Raw genomic sequence first — 10,747 nt, forward strand, 5'->3', positions numbered from 1 at the left:
CCCGGACGAGGCCCGGGGCCGGGGGGGGGGGGGGGGGGGGGGCAGGAAAGGGCCCTGTCTCTTGGAGACAGACCAAATCTAACACACCCTTGTGCACTTTTTTTTGTGCGTGTTCACGTGCACTTTTTTGGTTCACTTTTGGGTGTTTCTTTGCATGCACTGCGGACTTCAAAAAAGAGATAACAGGAAAAAAAAATCTAGTGGTAGTCGAATCTTCCTTTTGTTTACCTCTCCCATAAAGAAGTGTATCCCTTAATTGTTTATTCGCTTGTTATGCCTTTTCGAAGGTAGATTTAATGTACCCCCGTTCTGAAGTCGGAGACGCATGCAGCATATATTGTGATATAATCTGCATCTGAAATAGCTTAAACACGTTTTGACATTAATGTCACTTTAAATTTAAGTCCAGCCAAAACTTCGAGTGGGATTGAGTTGGAAAAGATCAAAACTAGGGATGCACCCAGTGGCGTAACTAGAAACTTCAGGGCCCCAGTGCAAGAAACCATGAAGGGCCCCCCCAATCCCTCACGCCATGGGAAGGCACTATAAACAGGCACCATGTGGTTAACAGGAAGGCTGCCGAGGTCCCCAGCAAGTGCGGCACCTCAGGCAGCCACTTCAGTTTAAAAATTTAGTGACGATGTTCTGACGAGAACGCCAAACCAGTATCTGCGCCTGCGCACACACGGGATTAACGAGGAAACTGCCATTTAATTACAATGTATATGTCATCCATGGCAGTAAATGATGGATGGCAGTAAATGATGGATGGCATATTATTAACGGTCACAATTAACGATTTATACAAAATACTTTCTAAATAAATGCCGGTTTCCTCAATAATACTAGTCTGTGCGCAAGCGCAGATGCTGAGGTTGGCGAATTCGACTAGGTCAGAGTTCTCGACAGAACACCGGTATCTGCGCTTAGTATCGGGCATTTTCACGAGTATGGGTACTTGTGAAAATGCCCAGTATTGGCACTGGTGCATCCCTAGGTGATAATATAATGTATTGCTGGGACTTGTAGTCCTGCATAGTTAGTGCTATTCTGCATTACTGTAAAATGATTATACATAATGCAGAATATCACCAGCTATGCAGGACTACAAGTCCCAGCAATACATGAAAAACAGTAATGATGAGACCCACCCTACCCAGACTTACTTGTTTCTCATGTAGCACCTTCTTCCACATCTCAGCGACCAGGGGGCGGGACTAAGAGGAGAGGGTCCTCTCCCACAGAGCATGAGCCTGCAGCACATTTGGCTTGACAGTTGACAGCTCACTTATACAGCCTCTCCATCCCTGCCTGTTCTTGCCCCGCTTCTACTGCTGCGGGTGGCAGAGTGGCGGGGAAGGAGACGTGTAAAGACTGCTAATCGGGAAGCCGTCTCCATGTTCCCTCCATGTCCCTTAATGGCACTTCTGGTATCGGTATTCGATATCGGCGAGTACAGAAAAAATTGTATCGTGCATCCACTGGCGGAACTACCAGGGTCACAGCAGTCGCAATTGCAACCGGGCCCTGGCGTTCCACCTGTTGGGGGGGCCCAGAGAGGAAGAAGAGGACCCGCAACTCCCTCATGCTGCCCCCCCCCCTCCCCCTCCCAAGATAGTGCCGCTCCTTCCCCGCCACTCTGCCACCCCCACTGACGAGGGAGCATGGAGCCAGCTTCCTGGCCAATCAGGAAGCCGGGCAGTGTGTAATGACTGGCTGCCCGGCTTCCTGATACGGGAAGCTCAAGTATCAAGCTAGGCATCGGAGCATTTGGTCGAGTACGAGTACTCGCCCAAATACTCGGCATTGGCACAGATACCGATACTATCGGTATCAGTGCATCCCTTATAAAAACCATTGCCAGGTTTGCACTGCTTTCCCAGAACTATAGAGAAATGCTCTTAACAGCTACACCGACTGTGATAAAAAGCTGGCAACAATTCGGGCCTCTCTTCGTTCCCACCAGGACAGGAATTGAGGGGAAACCTACGGATATCAAGGGCTTCATTAGAGGGCTCAATCCTTCCCTACTTCATCTAAAACAAAAGGTTTTGTCTGAACACTTTAGCTCAGCGTCATATTTTATCGAATCATCAGGGAGTTGTCGCGGATCTTCTTTTAGACCATTAACATGTATTGAAAATTCAGAAATGTAAAGTATGTAATTTATTCCTGAAACAAAAGACCCGAGTGAGACAGCATTAGATGGCCTATTAGGTAAATTATGAAGCTAGATTAACAGGTTAATTAAACTTGAAGAATGAGATTTTTTCTGGGATGAAAAACAAATCCTCTTCAGGTTAAACCTGAGTCATCCAACATCTTATTTATGAACTGTATAACCCGGATCAGAAGTATATGAGAAATTCACTTTAAATAATACATTCTATTGGATCTATTTTTTGTCAATTGTTATTTTTCTGGATCATCATCTGCTAAAGATGAATACTGGCCACCCGAAGAGTCACGTGAGACGTTGTTGATGAGTCTTGAGGGGCAGGACGTGTTTGGAACACTGGGCTGGGTGACACATGCTGTCTCATTTTAGGCAGAACTCCTTAATTGATGGTACCGGCTAAACGAGTATGGGCTGTCCATAAAGTCACATATAATGAGGTGACACAAGGTGCCTCCTTTGGGAAAACTAGGCCACCCTCTCTCTATAAATGCTGCCTGAAATTGGTCATTCCTATTCTGCTCTCTGTTCAGTGTCAGTGTGGAAAAGGTAAGTCCTGCATTTTGTTTACACACTTTAGCTGCAATCCAGAATCCAAGTTTTTGGGGGTTTTTGTTTAATGAAGAAAAAAGATATAGTTTTCACCTTAATGTATTTACATTCAGAATGATAAAACATTTTGAGCTGCCAGGTTCAGTTAGGTTAATTTAAATAAAATCGAAAATGCTACTTACGCCCATTTCATTTCACTTTAGTTAGATCCAGCTCACAAGCTGTTACTTAGTTACACTGGATCTTTGGTTTAAAAACAGATTACTGACTAGTGGCTACTGCTAAACACTGGTATTGTCAACATTGCCCCATCGGCAGCAGTGCCCATACGGTAGAAGGTTAAAGAATATCTTAGTTCATACTATGTTAAAACCTATAAATGTATACCTGAGTTGTATTCGAAAGCTTCATTGTAATGTAAAACATGCAAAAAAATGTAAAACATTTATTGAAAGAAAAATAAATAAAATTGAAATGCTACCATCATAAAGTGTGGGGAAATGTATGTAAGGGCATACTCAGAGTTCAAGAGTCCTTTGCTTGAGTATGCTTGGCTTGAGTGAGATCTCTCTCACTCAAACCAAGGATCTTGAGTGAGAGAGAATTATAGAAGACATGGGGTAACAAAGGTTGGTGAGAAGATTTTGAGCAGCCAGGTTCAGTTTGGTTAATTTAAATAAAATTGATCTGCTACCATCATAAAGTGTTGGGAAATTTATGTAAGGGCATACTGAGTGTTCAAGAGTCCTTGGCGTGAGGATCCTTAGCTCGAGTTAGGTCCCTCTCACTCAAACCAAGGATCTTGAGTGAGAGTGAATTATAAAAGACTCCGGGTAACAAAGATCGGTGAGAAAATGTTGGGCTGCCAAGTTCAGTTTGGTTAATTTAAATAAAATTGAGCTGCTACCATCATGAAGTGTTGGGAAATGTATGTAAGGGCATATTCACAGTTTAAGAGTCCTTGGCTTGAGTGAGATACCTTAAGCTAGACTTAAGCTAGTACATATAGTCTCCAGGACAAAATGTCCCTACAAAGCTCTTAATTCTAGCCCTACCTGGGTCAAAACCTTCAGAACGTTCAATTAAATTTTGACAATTCTATGTACAAGAACACAGAGGGCCAACAGAACTGGGAAACTTTAGTCTACAAAATTGTCTATGGTAGACAGTAGCTTGACCAGTGCAGGGCAAACTCAGACTACCTGGGAGCAGACCATCATAAACAAGTCTACTACCCTAAAATTCTACGAGGGGAATTTATCAAAAGTGGAGCAGACCGAATCTGGAGCAGTTGCCCAGGGCAACCAATCAGCTTCTCTCTTAAGTTTGTTCAGTTAAGCTTTGAAAATGAAACAGAGAAGCTGATCGGTCACTGTGCACAGCAGCTCCAGATTTTGTCTGCTCCAGTTTTGATAAAATCCCCTCTTTGTGTCTAAGAAAACAGATAAAATATCAATATCACCATTGATCCTCCTCAAAACTTCTGAGAAACTGGCCAGCTTAATGAGCTGTATCTTTGTACAGCAACTGCCAAGCAAGTCCAGTTGCCTTGATTTATTTTTTTACATATGAAGGAATCATTGTTAACAAACATCTTAATATACTTCTGTCCCTGCTCTACATCCCTGTTCATTTATAATGGGAGTGGCTATGTGGGTGGAAGAGAATGCTAAGTTATTATTGCAAATATAAATCTGGTAATTACCACTGACTGGCTAATGATATGTTGTCAGAAAGATAGACATGTTTTAAAAAAGCTTTATACATTAAAGACCAATAAAATAATATTTCTGTAAACGTCAATCGTTTTTAGGTGGGTCATTGCATCTGTCTGCCCTTCCCATAGGCTTCAGCTGTCCAGCAGGTTGGCTGGAGATAGGTTGATCTTCCAACCAAAGCTTCAGATGGCTGTCTATAAAGACACATTAGGGGACAGATACCTGCTCCATTGAAACCAGATTTTAGTTTCTTGGCTAAGTGTTTCTTTTCCTTTAATATATTGAAGTATAATACATTTATAATGTACAAGTAACCAACCTGACTGCATGAAACCTCTAAAGAGACCACTAAGCATACAAAGTTTGTTATTGCTATCTGGGGTCTTGGTGCCATTTATGGTTTTTCCAACTGGCGAGTGTTGCGAAATGGCAGCTTGTGGCAGAACTTTCCCAATTCGGCTGTGTCAAAGCTGGGATTAGATGATGTTTGCTGGTCTCCAGGACTCAGGACACCGACCCCAATCTTTGGCTGGTGTAAAAGCTGGGATTAGATGGTAATGCTAGTCTCCAGGACTCAGGACACGGACCCCAATATCTGGCTTGTGTAAAAACTGGCATTAGATGATATTGCTAGTGTCTAGGACTCAGGACACGGACCCCAATCTCTTGCTTGTGTAAAAGCTGGGATTAGATGATATTGCTAGTCTCCAGGACTCAGGACCCCAATCTCTTGCTAAATGCCCCAGGTCTTAGGACTAAGTAGGACCAAATGTAATGGATTTGGATGGGAAAATATGAATTTCAATGTTATTTTTGGCAGTTCTGATTTCTAAAAGGCTTCTTGGAGAAAGGGATCAAAGGCTGCTCCAAATGCTGCTTCTCCCTTATATGTGCTGTTGCCTGAGCACCCTTAGCTTGACTGCCGGTTTCACCCAACCTTCTATGTTAGCTTCCCTGGTAGGATTTTCAGAGGAAGGGGCTCAGGTTTTGAAGCCCCATCATCTCATCAAGCTGGGTTGCCAGTAGTTTTCCAAATCATTCTGCACAATGTGTCATAATTTGCTGCTCTGCAATATCCTGGTTTGGATTGGCTTTGACTTCAATAGGACTTATGGTTTGGAAACTTCAAATGTTAGAGGTTTAGAAATTTCTAAAAAGAAATCGGCTGAACCAAAACTGATCAACCTTATAAGAAGTTTGCTCATCTCTCCTCAGGACCACTGGTACCACCTTCAGTGGGCCAACTCAATTGGCACTAACCCACTAATTCCAAGGAGAATTATCTGTGGAATGTAGTTTCCAAGAGTTCCTCCAGTGATAGCCAGGAAGTGTAACAAAGCTTCCTACTAGATATTAGAGGCCACACAGCACTTCAGAAGACTGTCACTCAAAAGAGCTTGCATCTACTGTGTGGTTGCACCTTCTCAATCGTTTTCCACGGGGTATGGAGAGATGAGGAGGAGAGAGAGAGGACAATGGAGAAAATGAAAGGAAGAGGTGGGGTGACTTGAGTCTATTAGGGCCCTTACAAATGCTAAAGCAGGATACATCTTAACAGGGGCGTAACCACAGATCATGGGGCCCCATAGCAAAATTTTGATGGGGTCCCCCCGCAACCTCCCTACTGTCAATGATATTAAAGTCAGGTAGCAGGAGAGCTGCCTGCATAGTCCCCCCCTGTACATCTGATGTCAGGTCTTCTTGATTAATAATGTCAGTGTCAGAAGCAACTTCTGCAACCCTTATTGGGGCCCCTTTCCACCTTCAGGCCCCATAGCAGCCGCATGGGCCCCTATGGCTATTGTTACGCCACTGCATCTTAAGCTCTTTTTATTTTACTTACTGATAAAGGATTTTAAAATGTCTAATATTGTTTGTTTGTTTTTCTACCTGAAGGACAAAACCGTAATTTGCAAAAATGACAAAACTCGTCGGGTCAATCCGTGACATTATTGAGCTTTTTGAAAAATATTCCAAGCAGGACTGCAGCCACACCAAGCTGAACAAACAGGAACTCAACCTTCTGATTCAGAATGAGTTTGCAGATGTCATTAAGGTAAGATGAGTTGCCAGTAATTGGATAATGTTAAAGCGTTACTAACCTAATAAATACATTGTAAACAGTTTAATGAAATTATGCAGATGTTCAGGAAGTAGTTGCTTTCATTGTACAATTATTAAGAGTAGTCATGTCTATCTATCTATCTATCTATCTATCTATCTATCTATCTATCTATCATCTATATGTCTAGTCAAAAGTCTGTGGACACCTGATCACCACAGCCATTTGAGCTTGTTGGACATTCCATTCCAAGATCATGGCCATTAGTAGGACTGGTAGGACTTTCTACAAGATTTTGGGGGGTGTCTGTGGGCATTTGTGAGGTCAGGTACTGATGTTGGATAAGATCTGGCTCACATTTGGCATTCAAATTTAACACAAAGCTGTTCAGGAGGGTTGAGGTCAGGGCTTGGTGCAGGCCACTCCACACCAAACTAGTCAAATTATGTCTTTATCAAGCTGGCTTTGGACACAGGGGGCAGTCGTGCTGGAACAAAAAAGGGCCTTCCCCAAATTGTTACCACAAGGTTGGAAGAGGACAATTGTCTAAAATGTCTTTGTATGCTGTAGCATATACAGCACCCTTCGCAGGAGACTCCTGACTCAATAACTGGAGACTCCTGGACTCAATCATTTAGAGGGGGGGGGGGGGGTCTGCATACTTTTGGCCATAGAGTCTTTCTATCTGGCTGAATAATATTTTTGGGGCTTAGCTAAACCCAAAACAAAAAATATATAGCAGTTTACCGGTCCTCCGGTCCTTAAATGTGGTGGCTGCATTCGTTTTATAGTCAAGCTAGACTACTCACATGTCCATCTCTATTATATGTAGGATGGGAGGATTACTAGTTTACGAAAGGAAGATAAGATTGTAGTTGCTTTTAGTGCAGCTCACAGAAAGTGGCAGTTCTGGAAAGATCGACATGTATTTTCTGTACTTGCTAAACATGTTGTTAGCCTAAAAACGTAAAACGAATGCAGCAACAACATCTAAGGACTTGCTCAATATTTTACTATTTTGTTCTTGGGCTCAATTATCTTTTAAGGAGAGTTGCCTTCAACACACTCATTTTGCGACCTCTGGTCAGCCCTCCTTCCCATAATTAAAAAACCCATTCCCTTTTCTTTCAGAACCCTAAAGATCCCAATACCATCTCAACTTTGCTTAAAGTTCTCGACGAGAACAATGACGGGGAAGTGGACTTCAATGAATTTTGCGACCTTGTCTGTAAGGTGCTGAAAAGTTATTACAAAGTAGTGTATGAATCGGATGCTGCATGCCAAAAAGGGTTGCCAGAGAAGCAAGGTGATACAACAAAGCAGGATTCATCACAGGCAAGCGTTGCCCCTCCTAAATATTACCAGAAGCCTGTGCACCCCGAGCCTGGTAAAAGCTCTGAAGATAAGTCTTCACACCATGGCCAAACTGGAAGCAGTGCAGATCAAAGTGGTGGGCAAATGTCAGGAGGTGCCACATGTTCATTAGGTAAAGTAAGCTCAGGGAATAGCTCAACTCAGACTGAAGCACGCAGGGCTCCAGCTACACAACCAGGTACCTCATCTTCCCAGTATAAGCAAGATAGTAGTCAAACAACCCAAGTAGGCAACACCTCCACCACCACCACCACTTCCGGCAGTTCCCAAAAGAGCCAACAGGAAAAAGACAAAACAACTGAAGTTGGTACCACCAGAACCTGTGCCACCTCCTTGCCAAGCAAACAGGGAACAGATCAAACCTCACCTAAAGTAGGTACCACCACTTCCACCGTCTCCAGCTCTCAGCAGAGCCAACAGGGAACCGGTCAAACAGGTACCACCACCACCACATCCACCAGTTCCCAGCAGAGCCAACAGGGAAAAGATAAAGTATCCCAAGGAGGCACCACCACCACTACCGCCTCCTACAGTTCCCAGCAGAGCCAACAGGGAAAAGATAAAGTATCCCAAGTAGGCACCACCACCACCACCGTCTCCTCCGGTTCCCAGCAGAGCCAACAGGGAACAGATAAAGTATCCCAAGTAGGCACCACCACCACCACCACCTCCTACGGTTCCCAGCAGAGCCAAAAGGTAACAGATAAAGTATACCAAGTAGGCACCACCGCCTCCTCCGGTTCCCAGCAGAGCCCAAAGGTAACAGATAAAGTATCCCAAGTAGGCACCACCACCACCGCCTCCTCCAATTCACAGCAGAGCCAACAGGGAAAAAATCAAACATATCAAGCTGGCTCCACCACCACCACTTCCTCCGGTTCTCAAGCAGGTAACACTGCCACTTCCACTAGTTCTCAGTATCAATATTACAAAGATGATAAAAAGCAAACTCAATCTGGCTCTGACACTTCTCAGGCCCCAACCCAGCAGGGCACCTGCTCAACCGCTGCTAAACCTAAACAGGATAAAGACCAAACAGCACAAGTAGGTACCACCATTACCACCGCCACATCGCAGTCCCAAAACCAGGGGGGTAAATCCCAGACAACTCAAGTAGGTAGCACCATCACCACCACTTCACAATCCCAAAAATACCAGGAGGGTAAAGATCAAAAATCCCCAGCAGACCAAAAAGCTGCACAGGATTACTCTGGACAAGCCCAACAGGATCCTCAGAGATTCTATCAACAGTCAGTATACTTACCTCCCCCGACTCTGGGTCAAGGAACTCAACCCTCACAACAGCCACCTTCTTATTCCGAAGTCCAGAAAGACGCAGCCATTAGCCCACAAGCCCCACAGGAGTACCAAGGAACCCAACAACCCCAGGTTTATCAATACCAATCCCAAAAGAAGAACAAGTAAGATGAAGTTCTCCTCAAGTATCTATACACCAGCTATGTTCTCCAGCAGAAAATCAATATTCCCAATCATGCTATTTAATGAAATCCAATAATTTTGACATGCTCTGTAAGGGTGCCCATTGAGAGGAAATTGCACCAAGAATGGCGAATGATAAGAACTTTGGAAGCCGGTAAAGCCAGGACCTATAGCAAACTAACTCCTACACCTGCATGACTCATTAATTTATGGTGGCCTTCATTTGTATTAACATTTTAGTTTCATGTTTATGATTTTGACGCATTTTCCAGCTGAAGCAAAAAAAAACAGCCTTGGTTTTATGGTAGCTTGCAGTCTATGTGTTCTATATAATACAGAATCATTGGGTTGATAATAATTGTATTTATAATCTTCCTCCACCATAATGTGGCTGTTACTCTTATACTCAAGTATCAATTTCTTTCTTTGTTCCTTCCAAATTGAGCTTATTCGCCACAATATTGTAATAAACAGTCAAAAAATAGTTGTGTGAATTGATTTTTTTTCTAATAGGGACAGTATAACCAGGGCCGGATTTCCCACAAGGCCAACCAAGGCCCTGTCTTGGGGCAGCAGAGAGTAGAGGGGCAGCAGGGGTGTGGAATTCCTATCTCCCGATGCCCGGGACATGCAGTTCCGGGTGCTGGGCGGGTAGTTTTCTAAATTTAGCCTTGCTTTGGGCAAGCAGAGCTAAATTTACAGCTTGTTTTTCTACAATTGATCTTGGCAATGTCACCGAGATCACTTGTATGCAGCCGGCAGGTGAGGGACTCAAGGAATCAAAAAGCAACCCAGCCAAATCAGTGCGTGGCACAGTAAGGCCTTCCTAAAATCGAAGGCATCCACATGTCTCACTCCACCATCCATCCCAAAAACAAGAGGGTTTCCGGACACTGGGCAGAGGCGAGCAAATCATTGCTTTATACCCAACCTTCCAGAAGTACTGTACATCCACAACCGCGTCTGCTGGTGCACAATACAAATATAGTCTCATATGTTTCTTATAAAACATGGTCCTCAAAGTTTCTACTTCAGCTTCCCACACTGAAAATTATGCAAATTAAATTTTTTGGGTGCTGGTTGAGTCTGAAAGCGCTTGCTGCAGATAGAAGTAGGGCCCTTAAGAAGGCCATTGATTTTAAAATTAGGTTGAGGGCTAGAGGACATTGAGTTTAAAATTAGGTTGAGGGCTAGATTGGAGTTGGGAGGGTCAATGTTAAAAGTTGAGGTTTCTTTACTTCTTGACAAGAGCCACCAGGAAAAATAGGGAAGGTGACACAGACAACAATAAAAACTTGACGGAAGGGCCAACACTACCTCACTGCATCCAAAACTGAAAACAAAAGGTTCCCTTTACATACACTTTGAGGTCTAGGGGATATCGTAACATTAAATATCTTGTGTTGCAGAGTTTCACTGCCGTCT

General features: G+C 43.6%; 1 protein-coding gene across 1 annotated transcript; it reads left to right on the forward strand.

The window, feature by feature from the left end:
- Positions 1–6,343: 6,343 nt before the first annotated feature.
- On the forward strand, positions 6,344–9,307 carry LOC108801481 (cornulin-like). The gene is made up of 3 exons (XM_018573362.1): positions 6,344–6,502; positions 7,640–8,333; positions 8,415–9,307. Exons 1-3 carry the CDS (start codon positions 6,365–6,367, stop codon positions 9,305–9,307), a joined length of 1,725 nt encoding a protein of 574 aa, XP_018428864.1. The 5' UTR covers positions 6,344–6,364.
- Positions 9,308–10,747: the final 1,440 nt, after the last annotated feature.

The sequence above is a fragment of the Nanorana parkeri genome, unplaced genomic scaffold, assembly GCF_000935625.1.
Source record: "Nanorana parkeri isolate BGI_ZX_2015 unplaced genomic scaffold, ASM93562v1 scaffold2347, whole genome shotgun sequence".
NCBI classification, from domain to species: Eukaryota; Metazoa; Chordata; class Amphibia; order Anura; family Dicroglossidae; genus Nanorana; species Nanorana parkeri.

Bases quoted from the DNA above. Each gene is read 5' to 3' on its own strand.
- LOC108801481 (XM_018573362.1), top strand. From the start codon at position 6,365: ATGACAAAACTCGTCGGGTCAATCCGTGACATTATTGAGCTTTTTGAA. The intron at 6,503-7,639 runs GTAAGATGAGTT...CTTTTCTTTCAG, and splicing joins AGTTTGCAGATGTCATTAAG to AACCCTAAAGATCCCAATAC. The intron at 8,334-8,414 runs CATCCACCAGTT...CCGCCTCCTACA, and splicing joins AACAGGTACCACCACCACCA to GTTCCCAGCAGAGCCAACAG.